Source organism: Oncorhynchus keta, chromosome 17 (assembly GCF_023373465.1).
Source record: "Oncorhynchus keta strain PuntledgeMale-10-30-2019 chromosome 17, Oket_V2, whole genome shotgun sequence".
In the NCBI taxonomy this organism is placed as follows: Eukaryota; Metazoa; Chordata; class Actinopteri; order Salmoniformes; family Salmonidae; genus Oncorhynchus; species Oncorhynchus keta.
This window is the reverse complement of record NC_068437.1, coordinates 13,505,789-13,527,685: the sequence shown is the minus strand read 5'-3', so window position 1 is coordinate 13,527,685 and position 21,897 is coordinate 13,505,789. Positions and strand designations below refer to the sequence as shown.

General features: G+C 40.5%; 1 protein-coding gene across 1 annotated transcript in view; it reads right to left on the bottom strand.

The window, feature by feature from the left end:
• Positions 1-298: 298 nt before the first annotated feature.
• Positions 299-21,897, bottom strand: part of LOC118396460 (metabotropic glutamate receptor 8-like) — a 222,338-nt gene continuing 200,739 nt past the window's right edge. The window contains exons 8-11 of the mRNA XM_035790696.2: positions 17,714-17,853; positions 16,400-17,335; positions 5,533-5,779; positions 299-1,310 (exon numbers count right to left, since the gene is read on the bottom strand). Coding sequence (XP_035646589.1) covers positions 1,261-1,310; positions 5,533-5,779; positions 16,400-17,335; positions 17,714-17,853 — 1,373 coding nt within the window. The 3' untranslated portion in view covers positions 299-1,260. The remainder of the gene's footprint in view (positions 1,311-5,532; positions 5,780-16,399; positions 17,336-17,713; positions 17,854-21,897) is intronic.

Sequence of the window (21,897 nt, the reverse complement as noted above, 5' to 3'; positions counted from 1 at the left end):
TTGCATCTTCAAAGTGGTAGGCATGTTGTTTAAATCAAATGATACAAACCCCCCTGAAATTATATTTTAATTCCAGGTTGTAAGGAAACTAAATGCCAAGGGGGGTGAATACTTTCGCAAGCCACTGTACTGTTTTTTGGCACTCATTTGTGCTATTTTGAACAGGACAAAAACATAATGAAACAAAATGATATGAGAGAGAAGGAAATCCGAAACACACAAAAGTAGAAAATGTTGCAATGCAGTAGTAATTGCAATTGAATATTCAATTCAATTCCAATTACTACTGAGGCAGTTTACGGTAGAGAAATTAATATTAAATTCTCTGGCAGTCCAAAAGTCAGTCCATCCCCATTTTTTTTCATAGGTTTAAGTAAAATGTTAAAACTAAACATTTGCATTATGTTCACAGTAATACTCAAATTATTTTGCCACGACTGTATTTAGTTTGCTTCAGGGGAAATCCTACAGCAATATTGTTTGTTTTGTTTTGAGACCATGGAGTTTTTGGGTGATATTTTTCATAGTTTGCTTTAAGGCTTCATACATTCTTAACATAATTTGCCTACTTACCATCCTGGTGTATTTTGGATGTGTGCTCAATTCAGGTCAAGGCCATCACATAACTGTTATGCCTTATGGATGATGCATTGGGTATCATTTCCATCTAAATTGAGGTAAAGCACATACATCATATCCCACTCTCATATTTAACCTCATCCAACAATCCTAAACATTTCCAAAACATTCCTTTATTATAAATAAAGTATTTGTATAAAAATGTGCATGCTTAAACCATTGCATTTACAGATTTCACAACTCAAGGCTACAATTCAGTTAGCTGATACAGAGACAAACTCATCTCGCAATGTAGTTCAGACGACGTAAGACACGAATGAGAAATCTTCACAACCACAAATTACAGAAAATTAGAATAACAAACTAACTAACATGGTTGATCGCAACAATTTCTATTTAAATTCTCTTTTGTTTTCCTCTTCTGTTCCCCACCCTCATTTTGTCAAGTCTCTTGAATTGTTTGTTTAGTGTTTTGTCTGCTTCCAGCAGGCCCATTAGCTCTGTCTGTGAACATGAAAGAGCAGACATATTTACGTTGACTGCCATGCTCTCAGTCGTTATTTGGACTCTGAGCAATATCAATGTCTCATGCTTGTTGTAACGCCCTGTCATTGGTGAATCTGACACATCCAAGTCTGCATGTGGAATTCCTCAGTAATTCTCTATTCAGTGCTTCTCTCTTCAGGTGGCATGATTGGTGTAGCTGACATACTTTGTTTTGGTTGATGGCACTATAAAGGCAAAAATAGAGAAGATGTTAGTTTCCTGGAGTGTAGTCCCTCTGTACTCAATTTACTGTTTCAGTCCTTCCCTTAGTGCATTATCCCATAATCGAATAGTCTCGATGGAATGTTGAGGATACTAATGGCTTTCCACCATCAACGTAAACTAGAACAATTGGCTATGTGGACTAATCACTCACAATGAAATGACATTTTGAGATGTATTCATGTATTCATTTGTGAAATTCTCCACAATTAGGCAAAAAGGCAACAAATTAGAAAGCAAATCAAATCTTATTGGTCACATATGCATGGTTAGCAGATGTTAATGCAAGTGCAGAGAAATGCTTGTTCTTCTAGTTCCAACAGTGCAATAATATCTAACAAGTAATCTAACAATTCCCCAACAAACACCCAATACACACAAATCTAACAAGTAAAATTTCTTCAGCCTCTTGAGGTTGAAGAGGCGCTGTTGCACCTTCTTCATCACACTGTCTGTGTGGTTGGACCATTTCAGTTTGTCTGTGATGTGTAAGCCGAGGAACTTAAAACGTTACACCTTCTCCACTGCTGTCCCTTCGATTTGGATAGGGGGGTGCTCCCTCTGCTGTTTCCTGAAGTCCACGATCATCTCCTTTGTTTTGTTGACTTGTTAACAAGTGTAAATGTTCTACTCACGTCAGCCACTGAGAAGGAGAGGAGGGGGCCGCAGTCTTTGTTGGCGATCCACAAAGGTGGCTCTGTATTATCCGACTATCCTGCCGATCCTTGACTTCGGCGATGTCATTTACAAAATAGCCTCCAACACTCTACTCAGCAAATTGGATGCAATCTATCACAGTGCCATCCGTTTTGTCTCCAAAGCCCCATATACCACCCTACACTGCGACCTGTATGCTCTCGTTGGCTGGCCCTCACTTCATATTCGTCACCAAACCCACTGGCTCAGGGTAATCTATAAGTCTTTGCTAGGTAAAGCCCCGCCTTATCTCAGCTCACTGGTCACCATAGCAGCACCCACCCATAGCACGTGCTCCAGCAGGTATATTTCACTGGTCACCCCTAAAGCCAATTCCTACTTTGGCCGCCTTTCCTTCCAGTTCTCTGCTGACAATGACTGGAACAAATTGCAAAAATCACTGAAGCTGGAGACTCATATCTCCCTCACTAACTTAGAGCATCAGCTCTCAGAGCAGCTCACAGATCATTGCACCTGTACATAGCCCATCTGTAAATAGCCCATCCAACTACCTACCTCATCCCCGTATTGTTTTTTTGCTCCTTTGCACCCCAGTATCTCGACTTGCACATTTATCTTCTGCACACCGTTCACTCCAGAGTTAATTTTTTAATTGTAATTACTTCACCACTACGGCATATTTATTGCCTTATACCGCCCCAATCTTACCTCATTTGCACACTGTATATAGATTTGTTCTATTGTGTTATTGACTGTACATTTGTTTATTCCATGTGTAACTCTGTGTTGTTGTTTGTGTTGCTGTGACTGGTAAGTAGAATGGCCAACATTTGGTTGTAAGGAATTCTAGGTCGGGTGAGCAGACTTGATTCCTGTATGTTGTTATGATTACACCAATAGTTGATAATCATAAAGCATACAACCCCTCCCTTCCTCTTCCCAGAGAGTTGTTTATCTCTGTCGGCGCACAGAGATGCCCGGTGGCTGAACCGTTTCCGACCACGTATCCCGAGAGAGCCATGTTTCCGTGAAACAGACAATGTTACAATCTCTGATGTCTCTCTGGAAGGCAACCTACGCTTCGAATTTCGTCTACCTTATTGTCAAGAGACTGGACATTGGCGAGTAGTATACTCGGGAGCGGAGATCGATGAGCCCATTTTCAAAACCTGACCAGAAGACCCCTCCGTCTGCCCCTTCTGTGTTGCCGTTGTTTTCGCTCAGCTGCTGGGATTAGATCCATTGTCCTGGGTGGTGGTCTGGAGAGAGGATCTGCTTCGGGAAAGTCGTATTCCTGGTCGTAATATTGGTAGGCTGACGTTGCTCTTATATCTAATAGTTCTTCCCGGCTGTATGTACAGTGCCTTGCGAAAGTATTCTGCCCCCTTGAACTTTGCGACCTTTTGCCACATTTCAGGCTTCAAACATAAAGATATAAAACTGTATTTTTTTGTGAAGAATCAACAACAAGTGGGACACAATCATGAAGTGGAACGACATTTATTGGATATTTCAAACTTTTTTAACAAATCAAAAACTGAAAAATTGGGCGTGCAAAATTATTCAGCCCCTTTACTTTCAGTGCAGCAAACTCTCTCCAGAAGTTCAGTGAGGATCTCTGAATGATCCAATGTTGACCTAAATGACTAATGATGATAAATACAATCCACCTGTGTGTAATCAAGTCTCCGTATAAATGCACCTGCACTGTGATAGTCTCAGAGGTCCGTTAAAAGCGCAGAGAGCATCATGAAGAACAAGGAACACACCAGGCATCCGAGATACTGTTGCAAAGAAGTTTAAAGCCGGATTTTGATACAAAAAGATTTCCCAAGCTTTAAACATCCCAAGGAGCACTGTGCAAGCGATAATATTGAAATGGAAGGAGTATCAGACCACTGCAAATCTACCAAGACCTGGCCGTCCCTCTAAACAAACTTTCAGCTCATACAAGGAGAAGACTGATCAGAGATGCAGCCAAGAGGCCCATGATCACTCTGGATGAACTGCAGAGATCTACAGCTGAGGTGGGAGACTCTGTCCATAGGACAACAATAATTTGTATATTGCACAAATCTGGCCTTTATGGAAGAGTGGCAAGAAGAAAGCCATTTCTTAAAGATATCCATAAAAAGTGTTGTTTAAAGTTTGCCACAAGCCACCTGGGAGACACACCAAACATGTGGAAGAAGCTGCTCTGGTCAGATGAAACCAAAATTGAACTTTTTGGCAACAATGCAAAACGTTATGTTTGGCGTAAAAGCAACACAGCTCATCACCCTGAACACACCATCCCCACTGTCAAACATGGTGGTGGCAGCATCATGGTTTGGCCTGCTTTTCTTCAGCAGGGACAGGGTAGATGGTTAAAATTGATGGGAAGATGGATGGAGCCAAATACAGGACCATTCTGGAAGAAAATCTGATGGAGTCTGCAAAAGACCTGAGACTGGGACGGAGATTTGTCTTCCAACAAGACAATGATCCAAAACATAAAGCAAAATCTACAATGGAATGGTTCAAAAATAAACATATCCAGGTGTTAGAATGGCCAAGTCAAAGTCCAGACCTGAATCCAATCAAGAATTGAAAACTGCTGTTCACAAATGCTCTCCATCCAACCTCACTGAGCTCGAGCTGTTTTGCAAGGAGGAATGGGAAAAAAATTCAGTCTCTCGATGTGCAAAACTGATAGAGACATACCCCAAGCGACTTACACCTGTAATCGCAGCAAAAGGTGGCGCTACAAACTATTAACTTAAGGGGGCTGAATAATTTTTGCACGCCCAATTTTTCAGTTTTTGATTTGTTAAAAAAGTTTGAAATATCCAATAAATGTCATTCCACTTCATGATTGTGTCCCACTTGTTGTTGATTCTTCACAAAAAAATACAGTTTTATATCTTTATGTTTGAAGCCTGAAATGTGGCAAAAGGTTGCAAAGTTCAAGGGGGCCGAATACTTTCGCAAGGCACTGTAATAAGACTTAAGATTTCCCGGGATAACGTAAGAAATAATACATAAAAAAATGAAATACTGCATAGTTTCCTAAGAAAGCGAAGTGAGGAAACCATCTCTGTCGGCGCCATCTCACCTCTGCACCTTAGCGGTTCAGTGAAATGAGAAGCTGACGAGATATGAATTTCAGCAAAGTATTAGATATCAAACTGTGCAGTCAGCACAATCATGATAAGTAAACAACAGGATGCTTGCCTGTATGAAACTTCTGCTAATGGAATCTGAAAGGGCTTTGAAGTCTAAATCTAGTCGATGAAAAGTTATGCCTAATCTGTTCTCAGGTGTCTTTTTAAACTATCTTAGATGAGAGCATACAAATTATTTTCTACAAGCTGATTTCAACAACGATATTTCAGATACTATAGATATAGCTGAGGAACTGTGGTTGATTTTACTGTGGTTGTACCTAACATAAGCTCAACCCTCTACAAAAAATTTACTTAAAGGTGAAAAAAATGGGGGCGGTGGAATAATATGTTACGAAGTAGGGGATCACGTCTTTATACTCACTACTGGCATCCATGCCCTCGCAGATTTCTGTCTTCACCTCTCCATTGGGTCGCTCGGAGGCCAGCTGGGACAGCTTGCTGGTCATAGTGGCGACGGTGACGATGGCCTTGAAGGTGCGCTTGCGCTTGGGAACATTCTGCTCCGGGTGGAAGATGATGATGTAGACCTTGGGCATGTAGAGCATCCCCAGAGAGACGGAGGCGCTCAGGCTGAGGGAGATGGTCAGCGTGGCTGTCTGGATGTACATCTGACGAGAGACAGATTGAGAGAGAAAGGGATAGAGAGAAAGAAGGAGAGATCAGTCAATGAGTCTGAGGTGCTTCAAAGAGTCCTGGGGAGATAAACATGTGTGATCCCTGACACAACAAATTTGGAAAAGAAGGTTCCAAAAGGGTTATTTGGCTGTCCGCGTATAACTCTTTTTGGATCCAGGTAGAACCCTTTTGGGTTCCATGTAGAATCCTCTTTGGAAAGGGCTCTAAACGCAACCTCAAAAGGTTCTACCTGGAGCCAAAAAGGGTTCTTCAAAGGGTTCTCCTATGGGGACAGCCAAAGAACCCTTTTAGGCTCCAGATAGCACCTTTTTTTCTAAAAGCAGCTTGAATTAATCCAATCACATTGTAAAACATTACAGATTTTCTTTGTATTTGGCAATTGCTTTTTTCTGAGGACATAATAGTGAGGTCTATTGAGCGTACTGGGATCAAACTCAAAACACCAGTACACAACCTAGTTGCTGTTCACTTGTCATGCACATTGTGTTCCAACCTAGTATTACAGATTGTGAAATAAATATACATTTCTTATTGGAAATTCGTGACAGGCAAACAAACTTTTTTTTGTGTGCAGTACACGAAGTTGTATTCAGTGCATTTCAATCCCAGATAAAAAAGAGTAGGTTACTTAAGCCCTTATGCCAGAGGTTGGTCGGGAAGAAATGGGTGGGAGTATAATGCAAGCTTCTATCAACCCAAGCATTGTGTATTTGAATCACATCATGGACAACTTTAGCATTTTAGCAACTTTGCAACAACTTGCTACTTTTTAACTACTGACCTAGCTAACCCTCACCCTAACCTAACCCTTTTACTACTTAGATAGCATGTTACCTAACCCTAACCTTAACACGTAACCATAACCCCTAAACCTAATCCCTAACCCCACCCCTAGTTTAGCTAACAGTAGCCACCTAGCTAGTCTTGCTAACGTTAGCCACTTAGCTAACATAGCTAAAATTTGCCACAACAAATTGGAATTTGTGTAATGTACTTGAATACGTTATGAAGAATGAAAATCATGTAATACATACGAAATGCGTTTTGAAGAAAAGTGTAATACACACAAAAAAGTGTGCCTGTCACAAATGTCCAATAAGTAATTTGTGTCTATTTCACAATAATCTGTGATAGTGTGTTCACATGGAACATTCAAACTTGCAGTACACTATTCAGGTTTCTTATAACCACTTAAATCAAACCCATCCAACCACTGACAACCCCGACTGCATGTACACAATTCTACTCTTCTCCCACCTGTTGAACTTAACCAAGCATTACAAGCTCATGTTTCATTGACTTATTTCCAATGTTACAGTACACCCCCAAGAGGCTGAGAGAAAATAACCGCTTATGCGAACACATCTGCACACGTGCCAAACACTCCGGCTCCTGCTTAGACACCACCTGAGTAGTCATAGCAACAGCATTAAGAAAATTCAATGGCACTCTCATTGAGCAGTAAACTGACAGTGAGAATTCTCAGAGGGTATTTGCTCAGCCATATCTGTACATTTGGTGTGGCAGAGAATGAAGAGGAACTGGCAACAGGTGGCACATCTCGCTTGAGTCTGAACATCTCCACAGTGGAAGCCATCCATCACACATCAAGGTATCATTCTGAGAATGTATGGTAGACATTCAAGCATAAAGCCATTTAGAGGGCCTCGAGACAAACATCTAGGAATGATTTATATTGTGAGAACAAAGCTTATATTACACACTCTGTCGGGCGTAGATTTCAAGGACAGCCATATTGGTGCACAAACATGAAGCCACACTTACATAGGTGATGCAATTACTATCCCGTGGCTCAAACCCCTTAAAGTTATCTTACAAGGCCCAGTGCAGTCAAAAACACAATTTACCTGTGTTGTATTTATCTTTCCACATTATGAGGTTGGAAGAATAATAATAATAATACAATTATGATAATACCCTTTTAGTGTAAGAGTTGTTTGAAAAGGCCGCTTGAAATGTCAGCCTTTTTTTTTGCGGGATGGAGTTTCTAAATTAGTTAGAGTTTCAATAAGACCAATAAGAAATAGAGTTCCAAACCTCTCTGCCATTAACAGCTAGTTTTCAGTTTACCCCACCCCACTCAGAACATTTAAATTGAAATAATCACAGTAAGGTGTAAGAAATTATTTGATATTGAGATAAATTGGACCTTTAAGTTAATCTTTTGACTGCAGAGTGTTTTCCAGTGGGTCTCCAGTTGGGTATGGTGGCAAGTCCTAGTTTGAACCAGCTCAGCAGCTTCTTTAGATCTATAATAAGAGTGATGGGGTCCGTTTCAAAAGGCAAGAACTGAGGAACAATCACCTTCTGTTTTAGGTCAGCCAGGAATCTGGGGCATGAAGCTCAGTGACATTTATCACCTGAACCTGCTGAGGTGGCTATTGCAGAGATAGGAGAGAATGACTAATAAACACGTCACAAGCACATGGTCATATGCACACTGTTTGGAATAGTAGTGGGGGGGTTAGCAGGAGTCGAATTGAATGTACAGGTAGGTAGAGATATACACTGAACAAAAATATAAATGTAACATGTAAGGTGATGTTCCCATGTTTCATGAGCTGAAATAAAAGTTTCCCGAAATGTTCCATACACACAAAAAGCTTATTTCTCTAAAAGTTTGTGCACAAATTTGTTTAGATCCCTCTTTGTGAGCATTTCTCCTTTTCCAAGATAATCCGTCCACTTGAAAGGTGTGGCATATCAAGATTAAGTAACGTCCACCACAGCTGTTGAATATTCAATTGATGCCGCCATCAATGTCATTTCAGAGAATTTGGATGTACGTTCAACTGGCTTCACAACCACAGACCACGTGTACCCACTCCAGCCCAGGACCTCAACATTCTGCTTTTTCACCTGCGGGATCGTCTGAGACCAGCCACCTGGACAGCTGATGAAACTCTGGGTTTGCACCACTGAAGAATTTCAGAAACCGTCTCAGGGAAGCTCATCTGCGTGCTCGTCTTCCTGACCAGGGTCTTGCCCTGACTGCAATTCGGAGTCATAACCGACTTTATTGGGCAAATGTTCACTTTCAATAGCAAACTGGAGAAGTGTGCTCTTCACGGATGAATCCCGGTTTCAACTGTACCAGGCAGATGGCAGACAGCGTGTACGGCGTCGTGTGGGTGAGCAGTTTGCTGATGTTAACATTGTGAACAGAGTGCCCCATGGTGGTGGTGGGGTTATGGTATGGGCAGACATAAGCTTGGGACAATGAACAAAATTGTATTTTATCGATGGCAATTTGAATGCACAGAGATACCATGACGAGCTCCTGAAGCCCACTGTCGTACCATTCATCCGCTGGCATCACCTCATGTTTCAGCATGATAATGCACAGCCCAACCATCCTTAACTCCCACTCATGAAAAAAAGGACATTTAAAATATATTTTTAGATAATTAAGATATGTGAAATATTTCAAAAATATATATTTTATTTAATACATTTTAAATGCATTATAACATATATTACAGAATATATTGAAATTGTATTATAAAATGTAAATGACAAAATATGTAAATTTCCTAAGAAAATGTATTTAATTCATTTTTAATAATATAAATCAATATATTTGGTGACTATATTTATAATATGTATTTTGAAATGTTTTGTAAAATATTAAATAATATTTGGATTTAAAAACAACATAAGACAATCTCGCACGACAATACATCTCGTGGGAAGCCAAAAAGCACTACAACAAAGCCACATCCTCAACAAGCCACGGCTCCAAGTCTTCGAATAGGCTGCCAAAACGACTATATATTTTGTCAAAATGCATTTATATTGTACTTCAAACATACCAAAAGCATAACAATATTGAATACTAATGCTACAGATACTACAGATATCTCAACTAGTCTAAAGAAGGCCAGATTTATTGCTTCTTTAACCAGAACACGGTTTTCAGCTGTGCTAACATAATTGCAAAAGGGTTTGCTAATGATCAATTCTCTAACACAACGTGCAATTGGAACACAGGAGTGATGGTTGCTGATAGTGGGCCTCTGTACGCCTATGTAGATATTCCATAAAAAATCTGCCGTTTCCAGCTACAATAGTCATTTACAACATTAACAACGTCTACACTGTATTTCTGATCAATTTGATGTTATTTTAATGGACAAAAAAATATCAAATTTTCTTTCAAGTGACCCAAAACTTTTGAACGGTAGTGTATATTTTTATCGCTTGCGATGGGATAACTTGGTTTTTATGAAGTTGAACATGTGCTTTTTATGACAGAATGTAAAAATTAGGTAAAATCAAAAGCATGACAATTTAAATTATAGCTAATTATTAAAATGTTGGCTTGTTGGCCTAACAAAAATACCTCCACTGTTCAATACTTAATCCTTAAGAGTCTATTGACGCACCCCGGTGGATGTCTAATTATCATAATAAAACAATACTCCATCAAAATCAGTTTAAGCTAGAGATATGGTTTTTTTGCATGTGCTGCTTCTAAAGCCAATGTCGGCCTTCTGCATCTGCTGTGTAAGGTGATCAAGCACAGCAGTGTTTGTCAGACCATGAGATATCCAGAAAATTGGTCTTCTCACAAAAACGTCTGTGGACAAACTAATATATATACAGAAGTGTGGAGGTAGTTTGTGCCAACAAAAAGTGTGGGTAAATATGTGTAAAAAACAAAAATATTTCTTCAGCTTTCTTATATCTCCTAGATATAGGAAAGAGACTCAAAATCTTATTTTTTATGATTTATATTTTAACTGTCTGTTTTTCCATTTATGAATGTGTTTTTTACATTGGATCTAAGTAGAGACTTCGAGCTAGACAATGGTATATCATACACTGCAGTTGGGAAACAATGGGAAAGTAATTCTGCTTTGAAAGTTGATAAACTTGTAACCTCACTTTTGAGAAACTGGGCTTTGAATGTTTTGGTACCTACTAGAGAGCTCTTTTTTGTCTACACCCATTCAGCATCTTTTTTTTTTTTTTTACCCTCTTAAGCTTTAGCCCCATTCATCTCTTCGCATGTGAGCTCATGTACTAAACAACCAAAGATTGCCAGACCAAAGGCTGGTTTATACTACGGATGTGTTCGTAAATTTAATCTGGAGTGCCAGAGTATGGTCTGTGCATTCGTTTGTTTTGCCAACGTTTACTGACACTGGCCATATTCAATGGGCGTTGAGCGTTGAAACTTTACTTTCAGCCCCAAAAAAGTTGAAACTTTACTTTCAGCCAACGTGCTCTTTCTAACAAGTTTGAGGACAAAATGCAAGGAATACCAATACCAAACATGATAGTTTATGATTAAATTAACGTATTTTGGCATTGCTAAACTTCATGAAGAATGTCCCAGCGCATTGTCAATTCAATAATAATGGGTTTGTTGGTTCAGTATCATGCTCAACCAAACTCAGTAGCTTGGTGGTTAGAGTGCCCGCCCTGAGACTGGGTCTTCGAATGGTCGAATCGTACCAAAGATTCTAAAACTGGGACTCGATGTCTTTCTGCCTGGCACTAAGCATTAAGAAGATGGATTGGGTGTAAGGCCCTGCGACAGATTAGCGTTCTGTCCAGGGTGTGTACTTGTACATCAAGCTGCGTCATGCTACAGAATCAGGAGACAGGCTTACTTGTCCAAAGGTTATTTACTCATGTAAGTGCCATCTCTGCACACTGGTGACATTTATAACAACTTACTTTTGATTTTAAAAAACAACTCATAATGTTATGAAAATTGGGATGAGGAAACTAAGGAACTGAGAAAAATCATGCTGTCTGAAAGACCATGTTTATTAAATGTTAACTGGAAAAGAATGAGCCAGGCCCTTTGGGGGCCCTAAGCTAGATTTGGTTGGGAGTGGGGCCCCCCTCTCATCAGCGGAGAAAAAATGTATGTTTTAAAGTTTATTTCCAGCAATTCTACACATTTTGCCATGGGGTGAAGAGAACATTTTGCAATTTTATAATACCTTTCCTGCAATTCTACTCATTTTGCCGTGGGGCAGAGATAATTTTAGAAGTTTTAAAGTGACTTTCCTGCAATTCTACCCATTTTTTCAACAGGTTGGAGAGATTTTGTTGGCTGTTTTAAAGCAAATTTTCTGTGATTCTACACATTCTTCCATGACTTATGCCATGTTAATGATATCTGAGTGAGAGTGACTAACCAAATCTATGGGGGCACCCTGGAGGTCAGGGCCCCTGGGCTCATGCCCTTTGTGCCAGGTCGGTATTTGGTAGTGATTACTACAAGTTTAGATAACTGGCTAGACTAACTTGCAATCTAAAAATTGTTAGCTGACATGGCTAATCGAGTGACAAGAGAAGAACTGCACAACCAAATTTCGAACTTGCACCTTGTGTATTCTACCATTCTAACTCTCAATATTAAGTTGAGACTGTGACTCCACCTCTTCGGAGAGCCCTAAGCAGCCGGGAGCCCTAAGCAACTGCTTATGTCGCTTATGCCTGGAGTCAAGTCAAGGTGTCCCAAACTCGGTCCTTGAGCCTCCCATGGGTGCAGGTTTTGGTATTTGCTCTAGCACTACACAGCTGATTCATCATCAAGCTTTGATTATTTTAATCAACTGTGTAGTGCTCGGGCAAAAACTAAAACGTGCAACCCTGGGAGCCCCCAGGACAGAGTTTAGGGAAACCCTGGCCTAAGTCATACACACAATGGAATGCAGAAATTATGTGTATTAAAGTAATGCTAGTTTGACGATAAATGCACCCTTTACAACATGTGAATATGGAAATTGAAGCTTCAGTATAAACTCAAACCAAAATGATCATATGAGGGATTAACAACCGGTAGGATGCAACCATAAAACCATTAGTGGGTGCAAAAATGACAAATACTAGACAGTTGGCAATCTCAGCAAGGGAATGTGCATATGCCCTACACAAGTGTATTACCTTTGTGATGAGAGTGGAAATAAGAAGCATCTGTTTCTAAAATGACAGAGCTGGGGCATTTATCCAGCTATTAAACAGCTTGCTCTAATCAATGTAGAAGACGTATCAATGTATCAGACTGATTTTATATTTTCTCCAGGGACACCATTCACACATGTGTTCTTCCTATGAAAAGTAAGCCATGTGTGACAGTAAATAACAATTTGAATAGGATTTATTTGATATGACTGCTCCCTCGCGGACAGTGCAATCTATGTGGCATTGATTAAGCATTTTCTGAAATATGAATAGGCTACAATGCGTTGAGCCCCCTTTTTACTATTCTTCAATTAAAGGGTTTGATGTGTGGTGTTTTCAGTCCTAAGAAAGTGATGCCGGTGTAGGTGATTTTTCAAGGGCCAGTTAGGCAAGTCATTCTCTAAAGATTAATAACGTACAGTATGATGGACTCTGGGTTCTGACTCCTAAACTTGGAATAGTGTTAATTATCAGGTATCCTATTGAAATATTGAGTGAAATGGTCTAGACCAGGGGGGGGGGGAAACTCCAGTCCTCGAGGGCCTGATTGGTATCACATTTTATTCCATCCCTAGCAAACACAGCTGATTCATCAAATTGCATTCTAAACTGAAGATCATGATTAGGTGATTATTGGAGTCAGGTGTGTTAGCTGGGGCAAATCTGTGACACCAATCAGGCCCTCGAGGACTGGAATTGCCCACCCCTGATCTAGAGGGTCTACACCAGAAGTTAATGGTTTTCTGTAGGAGGAATGTACTATGGTAGATGCAATTAAGCTTGGAATGTACTGAGTGCAGGGAAGACGATCAGATCTTGTCAGGCACTGATAAGGTTGGAGAACTGTGGAGTAGTGGGGAAGGGAGTCGAGGTCAGGTCAGGTCACCTTAACTAGCTGAATCAGATACTGTATGCTAAATCAGGGTTGGACTGAAAACCTACAGGACAGTAGATCTCCAGGAAGAGGGTTGGGCAGCCCTGGTTTAGAGAGGAGGAAACTCCACCCAAAGTGGGGTATTTAAACTACTACTGGTGTGAATATGTATTTTGTTTCATGCAGCTGTTTTAACCCAAAGGGTGAATAAAACTTGGTTTAAGCTTTACTAATCGTCCGTGAATTTTAATAGGTTAATTTAGAATCTAAAACGTAAAACCCTAGACTGTGTAAGACCTGGACGTCTATTCTTGAGGCAAAATCATCAACGAGCAATCTATTGGTAAGTGGTTTCATACATCCTGTCCAGAGCGAGGATGTACAAGATGCTAGTAATGGAAACAAAGTTTTAGAACGGGTGATATTTCATTAATAAGTAAACTTACAATTGAATTCTGAATTATTCTCGACAGAATTCCAGTCAGTCATTGATTTTATATATTTGTCACCAAACCCACTGGCTCCAGGTCATCTATGTCTTTGCTAGGTAACGCTCCGCCTTATCTCAGCTCACTGGTCACCATAGCAACACCCACATGTGCAAGCGCTCCAGCAGGTATATTTCACTGGTCATCCCCAAAGCCAACACCTTTGGCCACCTTTCTTTCCAGTTCTCTGCTGCCAATGACTGGAATGAAATACAAAAAATATCACCTTTGTTGGAGACTTATATCTCCCTCACTAACTTCAAGCATCGGCTGTCAGAGCAGCTTACCGATCGCTGCAGCTGTACACAGCCCATCTGTAAATAGCCCATCCAACCAACTACCTACCTCATCCCCATATTAGTTTTTTTCTGCTCTTTTGCACATCAGTATTTCTACTTGCACATCCTCATCTGCACATCTATCACTCCAGTGTTAATTGGTCAATTTTAATTACTTCGCCACTATGGCCTATTTATTGCCTTACCTCCTTACTTCATTTGCACACACTGTATACAGATTTTCTATTGTGTTATTGACAAAAAGGTAAATACCTTTAGCCATAGCTGTGTTTCTTATTTCAGAGCTGAGCAGACACAACATATCACTCTGAATAATAAACCTGTTTGTCAGGTTTCTCATAGTCTCAGTAAACAACCCAGTCTTTGTTCACCACAGATTAGAAACAATTCCCTCTAGCTTGAAAAAACAACAACATTGACATATAATACTGGGTCAATATAAGAGACTAGCATCATATTTTAGACTACAGACTGCAACCAGCTCTACCAATAAAGAGAGAAAAATGAGGTATAATCACCATCTGGCAAAACAGCGATGGGTACACTTTTAATTATTTGGTCCCGAGTGAGTTGCTCTCGTGGAGTATAGTGTATAAAATAAGCTTACCATTGAACAGCAAGGTAATGAACAGTAACGATTATCAACCATTTGTATCTTACATTAAATTGGAACAATATTACACAAATTGATTAGGACTACATATGGCTTGGCTAGTAAGGACTTTCTATAACGCAATCATATTTTTGCAATATTTGTGACCTATGTAAGCCAATGTTCAGCGATCAAATGCCTGGCCACATCTACTCAAAGCCAAGCTGTCATTTACTGTATTCGTTTCACGCCATACAAAAACGGTAACGAAGTGAGAAGAGATTCCTAATGCACCAGAACTGTACTAATGAGATCTGGTCCAAAAAATTGTGGGGGAAGAAAACAAAGCCTTTCTGCGCTAAACCAGATACTCAACTCAGGGGCTCAATTTAATAGACTGAAGCAGCTTCCAGTAGAAAACATAAATGGAAAAATCACTCTTTGAATTCATCCAGACTATTTACTGGAGCCTATGAAATAATTTGAAATCGTCCAGTATGCTGCAGTACTTGGACAAATTGAACGTTTTGTATTGCCATGGGATTTGCTCAGTCATTATGTGTGGTATGACACTGACTGAAAATGTGCATTGCAATCCCATGGGAAGATCAAATAGGCAATATGAAGATTGAGGTAGAGGCTCCTCAGCTTATTCACAGATACCATGCTTTCCAAGTGTGACCTATGACCTATGTACTTCCCGGAAAATCATATGCAGCATTCTAAAGGTGAAAATAGTTGAGAACAACCATATCATTAGCAATTTGATTCCACATGTCATTACATGGCCAACATTCAGTGCAGAGAACTGAAGTGATGGTACTTATAATTAAGTTGATTGGCTAGTAAACAGCAGGGGTCAAAATAATTACTGACCTTAAAGTGTGATAAAACACAACACCAACACCTTGCCTACCATCTCTATCACCAAAGAGCCTCTGAGGTTCACAACATATTAGCCAAATGGGTGATGAATTCCGCACAATGGATTACTGACATTTACACTGTAGACAACACATGTTTGTGTTCCCATTAGTCATAGAACTGATGAGGATTACAACTGTCTGATGACAAGCCAAACCTCACACCTGAGCCAGCACGTAATATTATAGACCACATCTACGCATGAGTAAGCCATTAATTTTCTGTCCAATCAAGAGCTAAGAACCCTCACTAGCTCCTGGCTTAACAGCAACTAGTCTCACTACAGCAAGGATCTCTAGATAAAAGAGTTGAAAATAATAATATTCAGCTTTACATTTGATCAGATTGATCAGATCTTATTCACTTGTGTAAGAGGTGGAGGTGCCAGTCAATGCATACAGAATAAGATGAACAGCATATCTGACTGTGTTACATAGCCAAATACAATCACACAATCAAAGCACACTCACCCTTTCTGCTGACTGTGCCGTCCCAAAGAAGATAGGTATAAAAGCTAACCAAATTATACAGGTAGTATACATAGTAAATCCAATAGGCTTTGCCTCGTTGAAGGTCTCTGGCACTCCCCTGGTCTTGATGGCGTAAACAGTGCATGTGACCATCAAGAGAATACTGTATCCAAGCGAGCAGATGAGTGAGAGGTCCGAGATGTCACACTTGAGCACCCCACGGGCGTTCTCAGGGTCCTGCGTGCGCTGCTCGCCATAGTCCACCATCATGTGTGGCGGGTCAGTGGCAAACCACACAAAAACACCCAATAACTGAACTGAGATCAGGCTGAAGGTAATGATCAGCTGGGAGGCTGGGGAGATGAACCGCGGTGCAGTAACAGCCTTCTTGCCCTGCTCGAAGATGCGGTGGATGCGGTTTGTTTTGGTAAGCAAAGCTGCGTAGCTGAAGCACATTCCCAGGCCCAGGAAGATGCGCCTGATGGAGCAAACGGCAACGTCAGGAGCTGCGATCATGGGGAAGGTGATAGCATAGCACAGAAAGATACCCGTAAGCAAAACATAGCTCATCTCCCGGCCCGAGGCCCGGACAATGGGCGTGTCGTGGTAGCGCACAAAGGTGACAATGACGAAGGTGGTAACCAGAATGCCCAGGACAGAGATGAAGACTGGCACCACTGCCCAGGGTGAGTGCCACTCCAGCTTGATGATGGGGATAGGTTGGCACCCAGTGTGGTTCTGGTCGGGTCGTTGCTCATATGGGCACAGCTCGCAAATGAACTCACTGGCCTGGAAGTGGTAGCCCTCACAGCGCTCGCAGTGCCAGCAACATGGTACTCCCTTCACCACCTTCTTTCTCTCACCCATCTTGCAGGGCAGGCTGCACACAGAGGCGGGCACAGAGGGGTCTCCACTGGTCCACTGCATGGCATCCATCTGAGTGGGGCAGAACATGTGTTACATTGATCTTAAAAATGGGCAAGAACTACAAGAAGATGACTCATTAACATTGACATAATTTATCAACATCATCAGTTGGTAGTGCAACGCCAGGGTTGTGGGTTCGACTCCCACGGGGGACCAGTATGACAAAAATGTAAAAGAACGTAAATGTGTGCACTCACAACGTAAGTCGCTCATTTCAAATCTTATTTTTTCACTGTTGGCAAATAAGTTCAATTGATTGTTTGACAGTTATTTGATAGGTATTGTAGAAAATGAGTCCCCATGGATGTTAATGTGATTTATCAACAAGTAACATTATTAAGACCTGCATACAATAACAAGACAAAGCCGTTACCAATTCGTCCTTACATTTAGGTGTAGCTGGTTGGTCCAGTGGCCGATGACCTTGTACTCTGCTGTTGACCTGTTGTTGATCTGGTACTGAAAGATATCATAGCGTCCTGGAGCATCGCCATTCTCGTTAAATGTGACAGGAGTCCCAGCACTTCCTGTAAAATAGGAAACACTTAACATTACTGAAAAATATACATACATTTGGAGAAAATATTACTGAAACAATAAACTTGGCTGCTGGTGCTATCACAACATAAAGTATCTTCAGTGTTTACCCATGGGTATGGTATCTAAAAAAATGATAATAATATGAAGACAAAATGTTTTGTGACAAAACAGATGAAGAATGCACTGCCATTGTAATATGTAAGTATCTCTCGAGGTTGTTTATCAGTGTACTTGTCAAAGATGCAGTCAACCAAATGGATTATCTGTAAGTATTTATTACAATCTACACTGACAAGTTTCAAATTCCTTTCAAGTAGCTCTCTTGTCTCTCAGATTACTTTCTTACAGTAACATTGCTCACACCTTGGGTCCTTAAAACCTGCAAAATCCAACACAGTTGAGAAGGAAGAGGAGAGACATATTAAAAATATGCATCTCAGGAAAGCCATGTATTGTTACATTTGCTGGAGAGAAGTTGAGAGGATTGGGCCTGAAGTAAAGAGATTTGACTTGTCTCCAAAACAGCACTGTTCAGATGTTTCGCTTCCTGTGTCTGTTTATGATAATTTCATCCATTCACACACTTTCCCGCTGCACACACCTATCACCCACTTTCCTTTGTGCAGCGGCTTGGCAGAGAGAAGCAAATTAAACAGGAAACATATTCCTGATTGTTTGGCTATGTACAGCACATCTAGCTGCCTTTCACTGCAGACCACACGTCTGAGTTGCAAAGAAAAAGCCATATCTCAGACTCGCCAATAAGAATAAAAGATTAAGATGGGCAAAAGAACACAGACACTTGACAGAGGAACTCTGCCTAAAAGGCCAGCATCCCAGAGTCGTCTTCTCACTGTTGATGTTGAGACTGGCGTTTTGCGGGTACTATTTAAAGAAGCTGCCAGTTGAGGACTTGTGAGGTGTCTGTTTCTCAAACTAGACACTCTAACATACCTGTCCTCTTGCTCAGTTGTGCACCGGGGCCTCCCACTCCTCTTTCTATTCTGGTTAGTGCCAGTTGTCGCTGTTATGTGAAGGGAGTAGTAAACAGCGTCGTACGAGATCTTCAGTTTCTTGGCAATTTCTTACATGGAATAGCCTTCATTTCTCAGAACAAGAATAGACTGACGAGTTTCAGAAGAAAGTTATTTCTTTGTGGCCATTTTTAGCCTGTAATCGAACTCACAAACGCAACGTGCCAGTGGAACACAGGAGTGATGGTTGCTGATAATGGCCATCTGTACGCCTATGTATATATTCCATTAAAAAAACGTCAGTTTCCAGCTACGATAGTGATTTATAACATTAACAACATCTACACTGTATTTCTGATCAATTTTATGCTATTTTAAATGGACACATTTTTTTGCTTTTCTTTCAAAAACAAGGACATTTCTAAGTGACATGTACGTTGACTTAGTGTAAACATTTAGCTGACTGATTAACCAGCAACAATTAGCTTGAATTGTGTATCACTGCATTTGACATGATATACATTCATATATAAAGTTGATCAATATCTCGGGTTCAAGAGGTGTTGCAGAACGGAACCACCCGTGACTTAAACAATGACTCATAATGTCCCATTTAAAAAAAACAGGCATCCTCATTCCTAACTGTTCTGCACTTCAATCAGCCCCTTGCCTGGAACTTGAACAAATGTGACTAGTGCGACTCTGGGACTCTTGACATTGATGATTAGGTGATTGGGCGATGCGTTGATTGAACCAATCCCAGACATAATCACAGGTTGACCCACACTCAAGCCTCCAATTACCCACGCAGCCTCCGAAGTAGATTCCTTTAGAAACGAAATCCAGAGCAACAGCATATTGTAATAAAAGAGCAGACACCCTCTGTAATTATGATTAGTGGGTGGGCTCACGTTTTGATTATATTCAAGCCCTACTTTCTACAACATGAATAAATGCATGGTAAATCGCATCTGCACAGCGATGAATCACCGCACCATCCTCGGGTTCCAGATCCCCCAAGCAAAATCATGTTGATATTCCCAAAATATATCTCTATATGATGATGGCACAGACAATCTGGTACTATATTTGAGTATTTAGTATGATCCCTATTAGCTGCTGCGAAGGCAGCCCCTACTCTTCCTGGGGTCCAAACAGGAACAAAACATCACAACAAAACAATAGTCAACATCATAAATAAAACAATACATAACACAAGAGATTGTACACTATAAAAATGTACACTGCTCTACCATTACAAATGTATGATATAAAATGTACAATATTACAACAATACATTATACAATGTCTGTGTTATTTTATGTTGCTTTTTTATTAGATTTTACAGCTAGCTTGAGTTACCTGATGTGGAAGAGAGTTCCATGTGGCCATGGCTCTATGTAGTACTGTGCATTTTCCCAGCCTCTGTTCTGGACTTAGGGACTGTGAAGAGACCCCTGGTGGCATGTCTTGTGGGGTACGTATTGGTGTCTGAGCTGTGTGAACAGGCAGTTCTGTGCGTTCAACATTCAGTGTTGCAGTCAATCTCTCCTCAACTTTGAGCCAGGAGAGATTGACATGCATGTTCTTGATATTAGCCCTCTGTGTACATTTAAGGGCCAGCCATGCAGCGCTGTTCTGGGCCAACTGTAAAATGCTTATGTCCTTCTTTGCAGCACTTGACCATATTACTGGGCATTAGTCCAGGTATGATCAAACTACACTCTTAGAAAAAAAGTGTTCTTTGGGGTTCTATTTAGAACCTTTTGGTACTTTGGATGAGAATAAATAACATTTTACTAAAAAGGGTATATATACAGTACCTAAAGAATCTTGAGAGTTCTATCCCTACCCCATGATGTAATGGGGAATCAGATTTTAAGAAAACAACAGCTAACAAAGCTAACCCAGTCACATCAAACTCTGAAATGACAGCTAACATTCCCTTTAAATTTGTTACAGCTGTTTTACATTTATATGAATGTAGTTATATAAATAACACCATTAGCTATGTAAGGCAGGGGGAGATCAAATTCCTATTTTGCAACATTGTTGCCAAGGTCTGAATGGCAAATAGCAAGGTTCATGCAAACCTGTGCTATTGCAAAGTAAATGTTTGCTAGAAGCAAGAGGAGATTATGTGTTTAATAAAAGCATACATTTTTAGGGTGTATTTGTAAATTCACCCTGGCTATCTACTCCGATTTCAGAGCCCTCTTGTCTGAGTGTGCCAGAGCGCAGAAAAACTGATGAGTTTACAAAGGCTCAACACCAGTTGAATACGACCGGTGTCAGTAAACGTTGGCAAAAAAACCCATAATTAAATTGTTGCCAGCAGCAGTTAGAGTCACCAACGCTCTAGATAACATAAAACAGCCTATCCAGCTCTGGTAGGGTGAGTAAAATGGTCATGACACTCAAACAAAACTGTTTACTTCTGAATATCACATTAGCACCGTCCGAAAAACCTGATTCAAATTCGACACAAACCTTCAAATAGGTATGTAATCACACATGATATAAACTCTTTGTAGTGTTTTATTTACATTTTAGAGCCGATAAGGTGACACGTTGGACAGATCGAGTGAAAAAAAAGCTATTTTCCCACACAACATATCTCCTTCTCACTGTCACGCATTAGTTTGGCTTCCCCACCCTCCATTTTTAAAAACGTTTTTGGTGCGCTAAAATACGGTCAATAGTACGGACCAAGAAGATGTACAAAAGTAAGTGAGTTTACAGCTTGACTACCGTTGTGAAGCCAGAACGCTCGGACCAAACCTACTCTTCAGCCAGTGTCCAGTGAACGCTCTGAGAGCGAAATGTTCTGAATTTAAGAACTGACAATCTGACAACGCTCTGGATTTACAAATGCCCAGAGGGAACTCTGAGCACACTCTGGCACTCCAGATTGAATTTGACGAATGCACCCTTAGATTTAAAAAAAGGGCTTCTTTATAGAACCTTGTGTTCAATTCCAAATGTAACTGCCATTCCGAGTCAAAAACCAACTGCCATTCCAGAATAAAGATGCAAGAGGATGGTGGTTGAACCAAC